Source organism: Anomaloglossus baeobatrachus, chromosome 4 (genome assembly GCF_048569485.1).
Source record: "Anomaloglossus baeobatrachus isolate aAnoBae1 chromosome 4, aAnoBae1.hap1, whole genome shotgun sequence".
Taxonomy (NCBI): Eukaryota; Metazoa; Chordata; class Amphibia; order Anura; family Aromobatidae; genus Anomaloglossus; species Anomaloglossus baeobatrachus.
The window spans coordinates 592,359,989-592,380,684 of NC_134356.1; the positions used below are offsets into that span (position 1 = coordinate 592,359,989).

The 20,696-nt window shown below is 41.8% G+C and overlaps 1 protein-coding gene across 2 annotated transcripts in view; it reads left to right on the forward strand.

Annotated features, from left to right (window-relative positions):
* Positions 1-20,696, forward strand: part of TACR1 (tachykinin receptor 1) — a 425,739-nt gene that overhangs the window by 394,712 nt on the left and 10,331 nt on the right. Inside the window, exon 5 of one of the 2 annotated variants that reach the window (XM_075346141.1) lies at positions 1,742-1,794. In XM_075346141.1, coding sequence (XP_075202256.1) covers positions 1,742-1,794 — 53 coding nt within the window. Of the gene's footprint in view, positions 1-1,741; positions 11,904-20,696 lie in introns of those variants that run through there. The other variant, XM_075346140.1, reaches the window with a different exon arrangement.

Below are 20,696 nucleotides of genomic sequence, written 5' to 3' on the forward strand. Positions count from 1 at the left end.
AGGAGGTGAGATGGTGTGGGGGTGCTTTGCTGGTGACACTGTTGGGGATTTATTCAAAATTGAAGGCATACTGAACCAGCATGGCTACCACAGCAACTTGCGGCGGCATGCGTTTAGTTGGATCATCATTTATATTTCAACAGGACAATGACCCCAAACACACCTCCAGGCTGTGTAAGGGCTATTTGACTAAGAAGGAGAGTGATGGGGAGCTACGCCAGATGACCTGGCCTCCACAGTCACCAGACCTGAACCCAATCGAGATGGTTTGGGGTGAGCTGGACCGCAGAGTGAAGGCAAAAGGGTCAACAAGTGCTAAGCATCTCTGGGAACTCCTTCAAAACTGTTGGAAAACCATTTCCGGTGAATGAGAATGCCAAGAGTGTGCAAAGCAGTAATGAAAGCAAAAGGTGGCTACTTTGAAGAACCTAGAACATAAGACATATTTTCAGTTGTGTCACACTTTTTTAAGTATTTCATTCCACATGTTTTCATTCATACTTTTGACGCTTTCAATGTGAATCTACAATTTTTAGAGTCATGAAAATATAGAAAACTCTTTGAATGAGAAGGTGTGTCCAAACTTTTGGTCTGTACTGTATATATATACCAGACAGCGCTGTAGACCATGCAGAAAACAAGAATGACAGCGTCCACTTGAGTGAAAAATCTTCCTTCTTTTTATTCCATCAGAGTGCAAAAAACAGTGCAACGTTTCGACATAGAATGTCTTTGTCAAGCATAGCGCTGTAGACCAGGGGGTGCTGGAGGAACCTCAATGCACAGCGATATAGACCAGGTCCCTGTCAGGAGCTATACAAAGACACTGTGGCCAGATCGCCAACCCGCCTGCCACGGGACACATAATGCGCTGTGCTGGAAGCCACCTCTACTGAGGCCAGCCCGCCGCCTCGCCCCGGCATGCCCTGCATAATATTCTCTGCTGGGAGCTGTGACATTTTAAATGGCATGACTCCCGGCAGAGAATATTATTCGAGGCGTGACGGGGCGGGGCAGCAGGCAGCATCCACCCCACAAAGTGTACTCTGAGCCACTGCAGAGCAAATCACACTGTCAGTGTTTAGTGTTGGTCCCCGAATCTGCAAAAAAACCCCAATGGCCCAGTCCTGGTCCGCAGGCTGGTAGATAGGGACCCCTGCTCTAAAGTATGTTACTGAGCAGTACAGACCAACCTCAATTCCTGCACTACTTGCTAAACTGACCTCTCTGCTTTTCATTGATGAGTTCGGATTAGCGAGTAGAGAGTAGACACTAAGGTTGGTCCATACACGTCCATTGGACTCCCAGGTGACCAGTACAATAGTGAGAGGTATGGCAGGATGCAGGGCCAAATGGAATGGATCTGTAGGATCCTAATTAGGAGGATAATAATGTGCTGGCACCAGTTTAATAATTGGAAATCTGATGACAGGTTTCTATTAAGCTAAAGACCTAAGTTACCAACTACAAACTGGTTGCTAGGCAGAAAAGAGCCATAGCAACCAGTCCTATCTCCAATTAATTACTTTGTGAGACATGACAAGGCATTATTCTGGCCGTAGAAAAGAGAAAAATAATGATGTTATTTTCCACTCAAACAATTGAGCATTTTATGGTTTTTTAAAACTATGTAAGAAAAAAACCATTCCCAAGCTTCCATTAATATTTCTATAAATGATCAGACTTTACTTATGGACTAAGAAGTGTACATAACATTAAGTTCTCCTTTCTTTATCCCAAGGTTCCGTATCGGATTTAAGCATGTCTTCCGATGGTGCCCGTTCATCCGTGCGGGTGAGTATGAAGGTCTGGAAATGAAATCTACACGCTACCTTCAAACCCAGAGCAGCATGTACAAAATCAGTCGTATTGAAACCACCGTATCGTCTGTCCTAAGTGCCAACGATGAAGAAGCCGAGGAGAATGGGAAGAGCAGCAAACGTCTGTCATTGGACCTCACTTCCAATGGTTCTTCTCGCAGTGTCTGTAAGACCATGTCTGACTCATCCAGCTTCTACTCCAATAATTTATCATAAATCATGTCCCACCAGCTCCAGCATATCCCTAGGTGTTCATTCCGTGGTTCGAACTTGCGCTATCCTGCTTAACCCTTACTATGGGGTACAATCGTTTTCTACCCAATCTTTGCCCTGGCTATACGTGAAATAGATTTTGTTTACAGTGTCAGGGTCTTCTCTGTTCCTTTTGTGATTAAGAGATGTTTACATCCTGACAAGTTTTTGCCTATAAATACTTTATTTAGGTTTCTCCAAACATGAAGAACGTCAAGATATTAGGATATACTGTCCACAATCTGGATATATTTTCCACACATTTAACAAAATTCCAACATAAAATCTAAATAGTTTTAATATTTGCACCTCAGGGAGTGATGAGTGTTCTTTGAAGACAATATTTCCAGATATCATAGCTGGGAATGGCTTTCTTTCAAGTAGTCTACTTTATAATCCCCTAAAATATGTAGCCAAATATCATAATGCTGAAACAAAATCTAGAAAGGAAAACTTATATAACATAATTCGTCCTTTAAAAAAAAAACCTGTTACTAGATTATTGTACAGTAAACCACCAGCATGTGGTATAATACTGAGAAATTGCTTAGCGAGCATAGTCATACTACCAGCGCAAAAACAGTGAAGATGGGTGTATTGGTACCGGCTTCATCTGCGCATTGCGCATGCGCCGTATGACTCTTGACTCTTATTCAATAATGTATATATCATTCTGTGTTAGACTATGCGCGCACGTTGAATATTTGGTGAGTTTTTTACCACAGTATTTGTGGCCAAAACTATGAGTGGGTAATAAATGCAGAAGTGGTGGTTTTGGCCACAAATACTGAGGTAAAAACCCCACCAAATACTCAATGTGTGCACGTGGCCTTATAAGTTATGCTTATATAAAACGCTAAAAGGCCATGTTCACATGTTGAGTATTTGGGGACTTTTTAATCTCAGTATTTGTGGCTAAAACCAGGAGTGGAACAACCAGAGGAAACATATAATAGAAACATGGGCAATATAGCTGCATTTTTTGATTTTGGCTTACAAATACTGAGGTAACAAATTCACCAAATCCTCAACATGTGCATGTGACCTAAGAAAGACTTTTGACGGAGGCCTGTTTTACAATGCTGTTTCCCAGTGGAATACCAATATGTTAGTGGTTTCGTGTACACAAATCTAATCACAGGAACACATTAAATTGGAAATCCCAGTCAAAGTATGTGATTTGGTTTAGAGCTCTCATCTCCATAGATAAAAGAGAAGAGACAAGATGGAGAATGGAGGGTTTGGTGACTGGAGGAAAAATTATTTGGGGCTTCCTCCTAGTTATCAGACCCTAGTTATACAAATCACTTTTCTTATCTTAGGTGGCAAAGACAAATTATATAATTTCACACACTGCAGGATGAAAATTTGATCCAAACTGATAAAAGTGGCAACTAAATGCAGACAATGCGAAGCTACCTATGTGTCAGCCTGTCAGCCCGATCCTGATAATATTCCTGTTGTAGGAGACGTCAGGAGGATTATTTGTCTCCAGTGACAGTAGGACATGGGGCATGTAAACACTGGTCAGCGAAGGGTGGTACATGTAGTTTAAACAAGAGGCTCAGTCGAGATACTGAAAGCTGACGCCATGTAATTTCACTTTCTGATTGACTGGCCTCATTCTCTCTCTGGAAGTCTATTTTTCAGAATTAAACAATTGTCTTTAAAGGGAACCTGTCACCAGATTTTGGCCTTCTAAACTAAAACTAGCATCTTAAGCAGCGCCTGTGATGCATTCAATGAAGGTGCATCTTACCCCCTAACCTCTTCCCCCAGTAAACCCCACAAATACCTCTATAAAATCTCCTGCCCTGTATGTAAATTGTCCGGTCCGGTCCAATGGGCGTCCTAATCTGCACCTCCTGTCCTGATTGACGTGGATGATGCCTCGGATGCCATCCACTCCTGCGCAGACATATTCCCGACTCGTGCAGGCACACTTTGCTCTACCCTATTGCAGGCACAGCTGAAAACATAGATGCCCCCGCGCAAAGCAGCGAGTTCTCTGCGCAGGCACAACATTTTGCCCAGCGATGTGGATGATGTTACCCGCTTCATCCACATCGCCAGGCAAAATCTTGCGCCTGAGCAGGGAACTCGCCGGTTCGCGGAAGCATACTTCACTCTGCCCGTTGCGGGAAGATCCAAAAACATAGGTGTGCCTGCACGAACCGGCAAGTTCTCTGCCAAGAATATGAGGATTTTGCCTGCCTCCGTGGATGGCGTCCGAGGCCACATCAATCAACATCGGAGGATGTCGAAAGGAGGGACAGGAGGCGCAGATTAGGACGCCCATCATAATTGACTGGACTATTTACATACAGAGAGGGAGATTTTATACAGGTATTTTTAGGGGGGTCAGAGGCTAATGTGCACCTTCATGGAATGCAGCACAGGCGCTGCTTAAGGTGCTAGTTTTAGTTGAGAAGGCCAAAATCTGGTGACAGGGTCCCTTAAAAAGGGTTGTCTGATACTGATGCACACTCACCTTTAGCATCCCTGCTGATCCATCCACAGGCCACTCCTGAGGTCTAAGCCAACTCCATACGTGATGTCTCCTTCATTCTAAAGCTACCTGGACAACAGAAACTGTGATTGGCTGCAGCGATCATGTGAACAAAAGGAAAACATCTGATATTTGCTCTTCTACTTATTTGACCGCTGCAGTCAATTACACAATGTAGCAGTCCTAGTGACTTCCAAAGCAAATGCTGCTTGTGGGGTCCATGCAAGACCTGCCTGGACCTGTGGGGGTGCTGAAACGTCAGTATGCGTCCATTTACTCATTTACAACCTTCTATGCCTTGGAATAAAATATACTTTAGTGTTGAACAATTCCTTTAAGCACATAGATATAGGAAGAAAATAAAAACACTTTAATTTACAGATACTTAAAAATCTCATAGTCAACTTACTACGGAATAAACTGGCTTAAAACATAAAATTAAATATAAATGAACTCTTTACAGAACTAGATTTGATTGTTCTACTGTTGTCTTTAGTTTCTGGCTTTTTTGTCTATACAGACTACAGAGGCACCTACAGGCTCTAAGAGGTACTGCAGTTCTTTGAATTAAATGTTTCCCGATTTGTTCATAACTTGTAATAATGGATCTTAAAATATACTTCATAAGTAAAGTGGAAAAGACCAGACCATGGCCCATTATTAAGGATCATGAACTGACTTTATACACTCCTGTATAAAGGTAAGGTAGTTAATATAAACCTGTACAATAAAGTAAATTTGGCGAATGACAAAGTATGATTATCACCCAACCGTATTGCATATTTCATTTTAATAAAAAAATCAACTCTCTATCCTCCTCTTCCTTACTTATGAGAGCATAAGTGATGGTGACCCCTCTTTATAAACAGTACCAGCAGAAAAGGGTCAACCGAACACTTGGCCATTGGATCAATGTCCAGGGTCCCTTGTCCAGGAGAGCCGTATAACCCTTAATTATGTCTGGCAAGGATGGTAAAAAACTATTTCCGGGGTCCCAGATTATTGGGAGTACTCCCCTGAGATCAGTCCGGGTCTTGCCCCCTGATGTCTGTGTCTTCTGTTACTAAGTATTGGGAAGACGCCCCAATGAGCACTAAACTAAAATCCTCCTTTGCCTATATCACTATAGTCATTATTCCCTAAATGCACCTGTTTTGTGTTTTAAATAAATATTAAAGAGTTCAATTGTATTTAATTTTTTCTCAAAGCCACAAAAATATTTCTTTATTTCTAGTTGTCCATTTATGTTCAGGTCTGTCCTAAAATGCACTAAAAGGGCGTTCTCTTTTTCGTGCTATATGGTAATATTGGTATTTAAAGGGAACCTGTCAAGTCCCCTATGCACCCATAGCCACGAGCAGTTCTGGGTGCATATTTCTACTTCCTGCCTAACTGTCCCTCTATTTAGTAGCATAGATAAAGGGATCTTTAGAAAAAGTATTTCTAAAGATCCTTTATGATATGCTAATGAGAGCAGAGACTAGTTGCAAGGGTGTTATTTCCCCCCCAACTAGTCCGCCCTCTTAGCATGTTAGCACTCCCACAGGGGCGTGCTAACTTACTATTCAATGCCCAGCATCAGGGGTATGGACGTACATAATTCTGATTGTTGTCACTGCCTCCAATGCCGGGTGTAGGCTCAGTGCGCAGGATCAGAAATCCCCGCACTTTTGGTAATGCGCACTATGAAGCCAGGTGTACACATTCCGGCTTCAGACAGGTCTAGTGCACATGACCAGAAGTGCTAGGACTTTTGATCATGCGCACTGAGCCGAAACCCACCATCGGAGGACGCAGTGGACACAGGTATGCGCCACCACACCAATGACACTGGGCATTGATTGAATAACATGTTCGCACACCCCTGTGGGTGTACTAACACAGCTAAGTGGGCGGACTAGTCGGGGGAGATAACGCCCTTTTGTCTAGTGCCCTCGCTCATTAGCATATCATAAAGGAACTTTTTCTAAAGATCTCTATCTATGCTAGTGTATACAGGGACAGTTAGGCAGGGATTAGCAATATGCACCCAGAACTGCTCAATTTGCTGGGGGCATATTGGACTTGACAGGTTCCCTTTAAAGGCATTTTATCGATTTAAGCCATAAGAATTAAAAAAAAAACTATGAGATAAATGTATGTCTTTCAAAAATATTCATGGCCAGGGTCCGTGAAAGAGGCTATGTAGAATTACCCAAATGTACTTTATATTTCTAGTGTTCGTAGAGAGAAAACTCACAATGCAGTTACTCTTTTCAAGCAAAAAAACAAAATGGAAAAAAAATTGTGCAATTTGCTATGTGAATATATTCTGTTTGAATTTGTATATTCAATATTAATATTTTAAAGGCCTATTCTGATATCCTGGTCCAGTGTTGCACTGACAAGGGTCCAGGGGATTCCAAGAGGTTAAGATTTGAAAAATTATTTGGCAGGGTCAAGTTATATGATTGGTGGGAGTCCGACTGCTGAGACCCCCACCATTCCTGGGAATGAAGGAGCCACAGAGATAACAGCGCTGTATTCCCTTCCTTCAGAAGCTCTTCATTCTCAGGGTTTGTGATGATCATAGAAATCATTAAAATATGGCACATCCTAATAATGTGCAATCACTTTGTAAGATGTAAATACCCTTAAAGGGTTATTCCAATCTCCAGGATCCTATCCTGTAGTAGGTGTAATAATAATAATATTAGCAAATACCTCCAATTAGAAATGTAGCATAGTTCTTCTCATTCACTATGTCGCTTACCTCATGTGCAAGGCATTGCAGGACCTTAGGTATTCAGCTATCACGAGGTATGTAATAGCAGGACAGGGGCCCCAAGGCTGGCCCTCAAACTTGAGACCTTGTGCTCTCTCTTATCTTGGATGTAAGATTGATGTTAGCCAGGTCTGAGCCCCCAGTGTGACCCTGAATCCTGTCCGAGCAATGATCTCACTCCCCCTCTCCTACTCCCTTGGGGCAGGCCGGAAAACACAATGACAAAACCCCACAAAAAGACACTGACAAGGGAGAACGAAAAATCGTACACACAGCACTCAAAACACACAGGAGAGACAATGTGTCCCGGGGAGCAACGAAAAAGGGAAGGAAGTAACGCACAACAGGGGAACACTCACATCACTCAAAAGCGCAACACAGATCACCATAAACTTGATAACCACTGAGAACAGGATTTCTGAAGCTATCATCAGTGTATACTGGAAGGAAACCGTGCTTTAAATAGGGAGGAGACAGCTGCACGTGGCAACTAGCAACCTGAGCTCTAAGGACAGAGTCACACTTGCGTATTGCTTCTGACGCGAGAGCATCGGATGCGATAGATATGCTAATCACTCTCGGCTCAGGCTTTTGTGTGACCGTGATCCGAGTGTCATGTGACTGTTCTGTTCCACAGATCGGATCACAGCTGCGGAGGAGGGGGGGGATTAATCTCCCAATCTCCTTCATTGTCAGCATGTACGTATATCGCACTGCACTTGAATGACATCCAAGTGCAGTCCGATGTTTTTCTCGCACCCATAGACTTGTATGGGCACGAGTGACACGGCTCTCGTAGACGATCACAGCATGCTGCAATTTTTTACTCAGTCCCTTTAGGGCTGAGAGAAAAACTTGCAGATCTGAGCTGCAGCATTGTCTTAAATGGGGCCTCATGAGAGTCTTATGCCAGTGTGACTCTACCCTAAGGTCCTTCTCACCAGTCTACAGGAATTAACTTCTGCAGAGCTGAAGACCAGTGAACCTGAACCAGCCGACACCCGGCTCTGTCTGAAGATTCCAGAAGCATCATGTGGCTTTTCAGACTCTGTGGTGTGAACAGTGTCTGACAACACCGTGCCAGCAGGAGTGTGCAGAGCTGAACATAGCATGACACCACCATGGTTATGACCACTAGCAACTAACTGTGACAATATGCGTGGTCATCACCATGGATACCTAAGGTCCTGCAATGCCCTGAACATGAGGTAAGAGACATAGCTTATCAGGAGAACTATACTACATTTCTAATTGGAGGTATTTCCTAATATTATTATTACACATGCTAGATATTGGGATAGGATCTTGGAGATGGAAATACCCCTTTAAAGACTCAAAACAAACTATGTTCTTACACCTCTGCACTAGGGAAAAAAAAACCTTGCAAAATAGCTTCTCATACCTTAACTTCTTGGACCATTGGGAGCATAAAAGATATTACGGGTTATCTGAATTTTGGGGTTTTGGGCAGAAATTAGCTTTAGTAGTGATTTGAAGTAATGCTATTATATGTAAATTTAGTTACTTGACATGTATATTGTGATGGGATTTAGCAATTCTACTTTGTGTCCCCTTTTTTACGCTACCTTTATTATAAGTGCCAAATGTTTTTTTTTTTTATTTACAAAGAAAACCCAAAAAAGACAGACAGTATTTTCCACACATTTCTGCTGTTTCTATCATGGGGAAAACACAAGTGTTGATCAAAAAATATAATATATTCTTCATAGATGTATATTTTGCATTCAAAAGGAAACTGCCATATTCCAATTATTTACCAATGCTTCATTATAGCCAGTGTGGTTCATATTATAGTTATATATATATATTATTATTATTTTTTATTTTTTCTCAAAAACATATTATGTGGTAAAGATGAAACCTTGGTTTCTTAAAAGTGTTCAGATGAATATAGTGTTCAACAAAGATTCTAACAGGGTATCTACTGAATGTGAATGTGAAAAATATGTAAATAAAGTACATCCTGAGCCACCCGAGCCACCCGTACTTCCATATCACGGTGCGATGGAACATTCCCGTAAGGGTGGGTGACCATTATATGATGGATCTGGTGTTCTCTGATGGAAAGGTCCATTCCAAAGGGAATGTATATAGAGTGTTGCCTAGAATGAAGAAATCGGATGGTTATTGCTTTAATTTCTTGTGTATATAAACCCTTAGACTTAAAGGGAAATTTATTTTTTGGTGTATTTTTTGCAATGTAGAATTCAGGCTTAAAAAGAACCTGTTCTCATGATTATGCATGGTAAACTTAAAGGCCATAATGGTGCTGCTGTACTGATTTAATCAATATCTTCAGTGAAGAAATCTACAGCCTGGTTTTAGTTTCCTAAGCTTTCTGCTCATTGGGGCGGGACTGTGGGGTGGGATTGTAGGGTACAACTGTGGGGCGAGACTGTGGGACGCGAATGTGGGGTGGGTATTCAGCTATGCCCCGGTCACTGAGACTATGGTCTCTGTATTTTCCTCCTGTTTTAAAAAATTTTGTGACAGCGATGTCCCAACTGCGAACAGTGCTTGATCTGATTGCTCTGCAACTGGCGCCATTCTCCTCCAAACAAAAACAAAAGAATACAGCAGTACCATGTAAGCCCAAAGATATATGCAAACATAGAATATATAAAATTTAAACTTCATTAATACTATATGGAATATACTTAAAAAAATTAAGGTACTTGGCTCATAAATTGGCTAATTCACATGAGCCCATCAACCTTAACAAGGTGACTCTTCGTTGATGGGACCCTAACTTATTTCATGCCTCTCCTGGACATAAAGTCTACAAATTTATGGAAAGATAGGATCCACTACTAATTAGATATACACCCTGGGGCTGATGGGAGGGAGCACAGACAGAACATGAGTCAGTGAATACCTCCAATAATATGCTACAAAATACAAAAAAACTTACCGGCATCTCCAAATAAATGTGATCAGGTGTGAGCTGCTATGAGTAAACGAAACGCAAACAAAAGAATACAGCAGCACTCTGCAAGCGCTAAGATATCTGCAAACTTAGAATATATGAAATTTAAACCGCATTAATGCTATATAAATTATAATTAGAAAAGTGAAGGAACTTAGCGCATAAATTGGCCAATTCATGTGAGCCCATCACCGCGGCAAGGTGACCCTTCTTTGATAGGACGCTAATTTATTTCATGCCTCTTCTTGACTTACAAATTTATGAGCAGACAGGATCTAGTACAAATTAAACACAGACCCTGGGGTGCTGATTGGAGGGAAGCACAGACAGAACATGAGGCAGTGAATACCTCCAATAATAATAATAACGCCATTCTCCTGAAGAATTCTGAAAGAGCAATCTATTCAATATTGCCGCGACTAAGAAGTGTCTGGTATGGAATTTAACGCAGGAAGAAGATACAGACACCAGAGACAGCGGAGAGCGCCGGGGCAGATCTGGAGACCATACTCATAGTCCCGCCTCCACAGTCCCACCCCCACAGTCCCGGCGCTGCAGTCCTAACCCAGCAGTCTTGCCCCCACAGTACCAAACCAATAGTCTTGACTTCACAATTCCAACCCTACAGTCCCGTCCCCACAGTCTCAGCTCCACAGTTTTGGCTCCACAGTCCCGGCTCCACAGTCCTGACCCAACAGTTCTGTCCCCACAGTCCCGGCTACACCGTCTTGACCCCACAGTCCCGACCCCCACAGTCCCGCCACCATAGTCCCGGCCCCACAGTCTAGGCTTCAGACACCCAACCCAACTCTCCCACCCCCATCTTCCCATGCCCCACAGTCCCGACTCTGCAATCCTAACCCAACAGTCTCGCCCCCACAGTCTCACCCCCACAGTCCCAGCTCTGTAGTCCTAACCCAACAGTCTTGCCTCCACAGTCCCGACCCAGCAGTCTTGACTCCACAGCCCCAACCCCACAGTCCCACACCCACAGTCCTGACCCAACAGTCCCGGCTCCACAGTCCTGGCTCTACAGTCCCGATCCAACAGTTCTGTCTCCACAGTTCCGGCTCCACTGCCTTGACCCCACGGTCCCGACCCTACAGTCTCGATCACCATAGTCCCGGCCCACAGTCTTGACGCCACGGTCCCGACCCATCTGTCCCGCCTCCACAGTCCCATCCACCATGTCCCTCCCCTATAATCCTGACCCCACAGTCTCAGCTCCACAGTCCCGACCAAAAGTCCCACCACCATAGTCCTGGACCCACAGTCCTGCCACAATGCATTTAAACCTTAGGAAACCAAAACTTCTAATACTAATTAAACAACAACCAGTAGATTTCTTCACTGAAGATATCCATTGAATCTATATAACAGCGCGATTATGGCTAAACCTTTATCTTAACATGCATAATACTGATGATGACAGATTCTCTTTAAGATGTTGTACAGCCTTCCTGATAAACCCAGTATATAACTCTGTACGTTGTGCTCCATGAGCTGTCATGTAGATGTGCTGTATATGAGTATGATCTGCCTTTGTTATATCTGTATACCGCTGTACATGTTTTCACTGTTCAGACTAAAGCAGTATTTTCACAAATAAACATGTTGTTTCATTACGTGGTCTGTAGTGGAGAATCGTAATCTTACACTGAAGTGGGCTAATTCTCTAAAGGCGATTTACCTGAATTTTGCACCTACATATGTCTTAATATCTGTGCACAGGGCATTTTGTTTTTTACATTTTTTTTTTACATTTTGGAAACGTTTTATTTTTCCCGACTTGATCTTGTCACTTCTGTATGTAAATATTTTTTTGCCATATTCTCCGATTGGTATTTTTACTTTTTCTGAATGGGCAGATGGTTGGCTTTGCATGGGATACACCTACATGTTATGAAGAAACGCTGCCTTAAAGTAGCTGTCTGAGAGTTTACACAACACACCACTTTTGGTGACTTTTTTTTTCCTTACGGAAATACATGTGTTTTTGGCTATAAAACGTTTTATTGATTGGATTTCATTAACCATTTTCTACAGTTTGCCTTATGTAGCCTCTATGTTGCACTCTCTATGGTTGGCTACAGAATGAGTTAAGTGAGAATCTATCAGTGAGCTTTTTCTGACTGTCCAAAGACAGAGTTTCTAACTCTTTTTTTATGCCTTTTTTTTCCAGTTCCTTTCAGCTGATTTATGACCACAGACCACTACAAAGTTGAATGTGCAGGGAATCAAAGAGGCTGAAAAAGCAAAACGGTGCAAATTTTTATGAAACAAAATTGCAAAAATTATTTTTAGCCTTAAATACATTCGGTTAATGAAAAAAAAATATCCTAGCAGTGGACAACCCCTTTTAAAATAATAAAAAATACAACATTAATTATATACTAATACTAGCTGTAGCACCCGGCATTGCCCGGGATAGTAACCATCTTTCTGTCTCTCTCCCTGTCTCTGTCTGTCTCCCTCTCTGTCTGTGTGTCTGCCTGTGACTGTCTCTCTCTCTCACTCTACCTCTTTCTCTGTCTGTCTGTCTCTTTCCTTGTCTGTCTGTCTCTTTCCCTATCTCTCTGTCTCTTTCCCTGTCTGTCTCTCTGTCTCTTTTCCCTGTCTGTCTCTCTGTCTCTTTCCCTGTCTGTCTCTCTGTCTCTTTCCCTGTCTGTCTCTCTGTCTCTTTCCCTGTCTGCCTGTCTCTTTCCCTGTCTGTCTCTGTCTGTCTCTTTCCCTGTCCCTGGTACTCTAGCTCCATAGTCACAGCAAGTTTTTGGAGTCCTGGCATGACGCTGTGCCGTACATGTACAATTGCTTCAATTATTAGCCTTAGTAGTCACTTGTCATACATGGTATAATTACAGCTGAGGTGAGTGACTAGCTGCAAAAGTCACATACATGTACAGGACACCATGACTCCACTGGCCAGTTTAGTTTCTTAAAGAGCAATAACCTGTGAGGGCATTTTCTTTTCTAAATGCATGAATTTGGGGCTAAACATTATTTTTGCAATTGGGTTTCATTAAAAATTTTGCACTGTTTGCTTTCTATACACTGTGCTGCACTGGCTATTACTGGCTGCAGAATTAGTTAACTATGAATCTGTCAGTGAGCTCTATTTGACAGTGTTAGTAACCCTTATATATATGATTTACTGTTCTCCTATCAGCTCATTGATCATAACATGAAAGTTCAGCTCTTCTTTGATGTGATTTGTGGTTATTAATCAACTTAGTAGTGATTTGTTAGTACTACCATGCTTGGGTGCTCGAGCAGTTGAATGCTCGAATGGGTGGGATTTGAGTACCTGAGTATAATGGAAGTCAGTAAGAAACTCAAGCATCTTTCCGGGAACTCTTCCCCATTGGCTTTCATTATACTTGGGTGCCCGAGTCACGCCCATCTGGGCATCCACCTGCTCGTTACAAGTACCGAGCACCCGAGCATGGTAGTGTTTGCTCCTCATCACTAGAGCTCAGTAAAAATATATATATATATATATACATATATATATATATATATATATATATATATATATAAAAAGATGCAAACTCTGCATCAAAGTGAGCTCACTGATAGATACTTAGTTACTCTATTTCTTCAGCCAACAATGTGCCTGGGGAAAGAAAAGGGCTATAAAATCCAAACAATGCAACATTTTTAATGATACCCAATTGCAAAAAAATATTTTTAGCGCCAAAACTATGTAATTAAAGGGAATCTGTCAGCATGTTTTTGCTACTTCATCTGAGAGCAGCATGTTGTAGGCAAAGAGATTCTGAAAGTAACGATGTATCACTTAGATTACTGTGTGCAGCCATTGTGAGGTTATCAAAGAATTGAGTGTAGCAGAGCTGGGAGCTGCCCCCGCCCACACCAGGCTCTCTATAGAGATTGTCCATTGACTTTGAGGTGTAATCACAGCAGCTGCTAGGCTGGACTGCTGAGCATGAGGCCTGGAGTCACACCAATGTTAATCACAGAGCTATAAACACTTTAGTTTAGGTAAACAATAGCTGCACACAGATAAGAGAAACACAGATGTTTTTTCTTTTTTAACCCTTGCAGCATGCTGAAATCAGCTTACATTATCATATCCTGTTGACAGATTTCCTTTACTTGCCATTAGGGTATATTAAGGGTTGATACACAATAATCACTAGTTATTGTACCTCAGTTACGATATGTCCTGTGTGTGTGATGAGAAGAGCAATGATCTCATGGTTCCAGAGATCCCCCAAATCAATATACACCTCCCTCCAGCATTCTTTCCAACTATGTGTAAAGTTTTTCTGGAATGTCTCCGACTGTCAACACAATACACATTAATCTAGATTTTAATTCTCATCACTCAGCAGTTTGATAGATTTACTCACAAAAATCACTTCCAAGTGCAGTCATCAGTCAGCGGAGACAGGCTCTGCAGAATGTTAATACGCTGGAGCGTGGACACTTTCAGTCTGGTCTAGAGGTTCGTTCTGTCAGTATTATAGGATTTAATAGGACTGGCGAAGCAAGACAGTCTAAAAAAGGAGCCATTCTTGTCCTTAACAATGTGCTATTTGAAAAGCAGAATCCAAACTCTAATTGGTTACTATTGGCAACGTAGACACTTTTTTACAAGGTCAATTATAATACATGACAGCCAAAGTATTCAAGGAAAATTAAAAACAAACTAAACACAGGGTATTTCATGACATTTGACTGCCTTCCTATTGTTGTGTTGACCCAAGAGGATAGACAAACCGTGATCGACAATCTTTCAATTGTCCCCTCTCATCCCTTATTTCTTTCTAACACTGGTGTCTTCTTATGAGACACACAGGGATCTTAAAGAGATTTTCCTCCATGAATGTGAGCCTCTTTCATTTGTCCTAACTATTCCTAACTAACTCTTTCCCAATGTACTTCTGTTATCTACCCTGCTCCTGTATGTTGATCTCTCAGTGGCATGTATATTCCCACGTTTGTTTTAGCTCTGATTCTCCCAAACAAACTGAGCAGGGTACATCACTGGTGGGGGCAGGACTGCCTCTCTGTGAGTGACAGCAGTTTGGACACACATGCCCAGATCATACTTCACTGTCCTATCAGCCTGCTTTACACTTCGGTGCTTTCATCTGCCAAGCGCTGCAGTGTGCAGATCATGCGATGTAGGGTGATATACTGATCTAATGATCGGCAATCACAGCACTGTCACATGAAAGCACTGCACTGAAAAGCTGGCTGAGAGGAGAGTGAAAAGTGATCTGGGCTTGCATGCCCAGACTGCTGTCACTCACAGAGAGGTAGCCCCTCCAGTAATGTTCCCTGCTCAGTATGTCCGATTCTGGTCTCCTAACCAGAAGAATCAAAGCTAAAACTTCAACATAAGAATACAGGAGCTGCAGAGCGATCAGCTTACAGGGTAGGTTGCAGAAGTATTTTGGGAAAGGGTTAGTTAGGAAAAGTTAGGATAAATGAAAGACAGTGATATGAGTAGTGGGAAAACTCCTTTAAGCCTCCTTAGGCATCAGGGTCCTGGTGCGAATACTACATCGGATCGTAAAGCTATGCTGGTGATATGACTACAGTGTTATAGTCAATGAATGGTAAAAAATACTGGCCTCAGCAAGTTGGAGTTAGGCTATGTTCCCATGATGAGTATTTGAATAGTTTTGCTTGTTGTAGAATTTTTGCACCTATTATGTAAATTAGTTTACATTTTCCACATCTAATGCAACTCTGCGGGGAAACTCTGCACAGAAAACTCAACGTACCCTCAAGAGAAACTGACATGTTGCGGATCTGAAAAATGCTACCGCAAGTGAGTTTAAGCAATGTAAAAAAGAAGCGCAGTGGGACGGAGATTTCTATAAATCCCATCCACATTGCTGGAAGAAGCTGCATTTTTGACGCAGCGTAAACATGTAGCTTAAAGCTCCTAGTAGGAACATAGCCTTAGGTGTCAACAAATGTTAATACTGATATGGCATTTTATTTCCATATAAAGTGGTTTTATTAACCCGATGCACCCTGACATACATGTAAATGTCTGTCGGGATGGGCGTTGCAGCCCAAAATGTTATTCAAAGGAAATATCTACTTAAAACCCCTTTCATGTGGATCAAGACATTGAATTGTTCAATAAAAGCTGACTATTATCCAAATCCGACAGTTGCCAATTGGAACTTGCCTCAAAGACCATTCAATAAATCTAGTGGACTGTTTAAATGACCCTTTTTCACCAATTCAAAAATAAAAAATTGTAAAAATAAACATATTTATTATTTATATATCCATACTATGAAAATAGTAAGCCATATATGGAAGAAAAATCGCAATGCCAAAATTGTAATTTTTTTGGTCAACGGTCAATGCAACTCCACCAAAACGTTTATATGCTCTAAAATTCTATCAATAAAAGCTACGGCTTACTGTGAAAAAACTCATACAACTTTATTGATGGAGAATAAAAAAGTTATGGGTCTCAAAAAATGATGACACAAACCAAATTTTTTTTACAAAGTTTTGAATATTTTTAACCACTAAAATACTGAACAAATATACATATATTAGGAATTGCCGTGATTGTACTAACCTGAAGAGTTATGTTGCCAGATCATTTTCATCCGGCAAAAAGAAATCTCAGAGTTGTGGGGTTTTTTTTTCCACTATTTCATCCACTTGGTAAACCTAATAATGTCATTCAAACCAACAACTTATCCCACAAAAAAACAAGGCAAAATATGTCTAAATCAAAAGACAGATAAAAAAACAAACTATGAGTCTTGGAAGAGGGGGATAAAAAAAAAATCAAAAAACAAAAATGAATAATGGGCTGGTCTTGAAGAAGTTATGGGTACTTTAATAGGAAATGTAATATAAATTGCAAATAATGATCTGTGCACCAGGTCATATTTACACAGTCCCCATAGATTGATGTCCATATGGTGACACAAAGAGTACCTAAGTAGAGACGATCAAACCTTAGGTTCGGTTTTCGAACCAAACACCAACTTTAGTCAAGGTTCGGGTTCAGAGTTTGGATGCTTTACATGCGGACATAACTTACGCGAGCAACGCAGGGCTCAGATGCGCTTGGTGCGCAGTCCTGTGCGAGCCGCTTGCCGTATTTGAACGGCTCACACTGGGGGTAATAGCATGCTCCGATGCAACGCGTCACAAAAAAAAGTTTGAAAAAACTCGCCCACCCTCCCCCTGAAGTGATCTGCTTATAGCTGGCTGTATGTGAGCAGAGACTCAAACTGGCAATCAGTGTTTCTGAACCTCAACGTGCAAGGTTCGGTTATGTAGAGGAGCGGTTCATTTGTGGCCAGCGAACTGAGCCTCTAAAGGTTCGCTCATTTCATTACCTAAGGCTCCATGATCTGGAACCATATCTGCACAAAATGTTCAATATGTGTACAGACTTTTATGTAGAGAAGGTAAGTCTCATAGAATCATAGAATAGTAGAGTTGGAAGGAACCTCAAGGGTCATCGGGTCCCATCCCCTGCAAGTGCAGGCTTTCCTAAATCATCCCAGCTATATATTTATCCATTTTACACTTGAAGATTTCCATTGATGGAGAGCGCACACCTCCCGTGGTAGCCTGTTCCCCTTCCTGACTGCCCTCACTGTCAGAAAGTTTTTCTGATGTCTAATCTGAAGCTCCTTCCTTTGAGTTTCATCCTATTGCTTCTTGTACTTCCTTGTGCTAATGAGAATAGGGTAGTTCCCTCTGCACTGAGACTACCTTTCAGATATTTGTAGACCGCTATTAAGTTTCCTCTCAGCCTTCTCTTTTTCAAACTAAACGAGGTAAAGGTGAGGAGAGAAAAAGCGCAATAGGGTCTTACCCGGTATATATCTGGGGAAAATAAAAGGAATACACTCACCTTAAGGAGTTGTGACAGTCACAACTCCTATGAAAGCTTATATTGTTGGGATGAAATCTGCTGCAGCCCCCGTGGTTGATAACAGAGAACAACAGAGAAGGGGTTTATGCCGCGCTATTCATCAGGAAGGAGGATAGAGAGATGATCAATGTTCCTTTATGGTAGCTTGTGTCTACGCATTTCAGGAGAGCTCCTGAAACGCGTAGACTAAGCTACAATAAAGGAGCATTGATCATCTCTGTCCTCCTTCCTGATGAATAGCGCGGCATAAACCCCTTCTCTATTGTTCTCTTTTTCAAACTTAACATTCTTAGTTCTTTTAGTCGGTCTTCATATGACATGGTTTGCAGACCTTCTACCATCTTGATTGCTCTTTTCTGGACTTGCTCCAATATATTGATGTCTTTCTTGAATGTCTCGCTCTATCTGCCGTGGGTATATGGGTGATCAGAAAAAACTGAAGTGATCCAAGTAATGAGTATTCTTGGCACACCAGTGAAAAAACAAATCCAGTGGTCTTGCGACATTACATTTTTATTTATATTTGCAGATACCTTGAAAAAGGCAATAAAAAAAAGTCGAAACATTGGCTTATTCTCTGAATGTACATGGGCCACTCGATAATACAAATTTATGTTTAATCTTTCTTTATTAAAGTAAACAAGAGAATTTACAGGAAGAAAAAAAAAGAAGATTCAAATACGTGATCACTTCATGTCAACTTACAGAGAAGAGTATAAGCCACATCCTAACTAACACCCCTTCTCTTACTGTCATAAGGCACGCATATGACATGTAACCACCTTTTATAATACAGACAATCTCCTTCCAAAGTAAATCTACACCTCAAACAAAGCAAGGCTACTGCCGAAAACAAAAAAGAAAAGGAAAAAATTTGAAGATTTAACGAGAACCAGAGAGAAAGGAAAGTAGCAAGGGGGAAAGATAAGGAAAAGAAGAGAAGGAAAAGGGGGAGAGAAGAGCAACAGAAAGAGAGGGAGGGAAGGCATGGTAGAGGTTACTTCCCCCGTACTCGGGCCGCTACATTGGACTAACGTAACACGCGTCATGCGTTACCAATAAGGTTCTGAAATGGTAGGGAATCAAGAGCCAGGGTCCAGGGTGTCCAGATCCTAAGAAATTTATCCAGAGTCATTGGTTTCTGCCGTTAGGGAAATTTAATGTAGCAAGTTTGTTTAATTGGTTTCTTCTTTTCATTGGTGTGCCAGGATTTTTATGACCAGGTCTTGTGGGGATGCGCTTCAAAAAGGGTCCGTGGAGGAATTTTTAATAAAGGCTTTGAAAGGGTATTTTTTAAAAAAAAAGCTATGTGGGGGAATTTTAATAACTTCTCAGTGGGAGTCCTCTTAAAAAAGGCTCCATGTGGCCACTCTGCACCAGGCTCTGTGGGGTAACTCTTAAAAAAGGGTCTGTGTGGGAGAATTTTAGTAAAGAACCTGTGGGGGTATTCTTAAAAAAGGGTTTGTGTGGCCACTCTGCACCAGCCTCTGTGGGGGTACTCTTTAAAAAAGGGTCTGTGGGTGGAATTTTAATAACGGCAATTTACTACAGTATCACGACCTGGCACACTACAGAAAATTTGTGTTCCCAGGTAACTTTGTGGTGTGGTATGGTTACATGATCACCGCTGCCTTCAGTGTCTCTCCACCTCAGGCTGCCCACCATATGCAAATTAAGCAGCACTTGATTCCGTTTTATATAAAAGAACTTTTATTTGGTAACAACGATATTGCCCTCTGTAAACATGTCATGTCACCATTGATACATGCGTTTCAATGATTCTGCTTCTGGTTACAGCACACTTCAATAGTTCAGTATCCCTCACTGAGTTCGCACCACTTTCAGAATCCCTTGTTTCACACACCCACAGCACCACGTCATGTATTCCTCCCCTAGGAGTTGGTTAAGGTACCTTTCTAGTAAACCTACTCAAGCCTCTTGCCCCAAATGTCTCAGGAGTTTCTGCACTAGAGAACTGGGTTGACTCTATTGCGTGGAACGTAACGTCTTCAATAGCACTATCAGCCTTCACTTTCCGTTTCGGGCTCCCTGAACTTTCCTTCTTGTCTCCTAGACCTCTATGGAAGGGGGCTTTTGGGTGCACTCTTACATGACCCTAAGTCTTATGTTCCAGACATCTAGAAGTCTTCATGCCTGGGAGTTTAGGGAGTCCTGCCCAACTTGCATTGGGCACACCTGGCCACACTACATTCTCTCTCTGGCCCTAGCTCTAAGTAGTTGACTCTAAGATGGAGTCTCTCCTCTACCTACAGGAAAAAACTCCTGCCCTATGGGCTAATCCCACATCTTAACTCTTTCCTATTTTATTATTTCTACAAGCATCATCTAAACCAGCCACTAGATGGCAACATCTCCCGTTTTACATTATCAGTTACATTCTTACATTACTTTATGCAGGAACACTTCACTTTACATTGTACATGACAACATCATATAAAGACAGTGCGGTCAACGTCTTTAGAGGCAGGGAACATGGCCACCTCCTA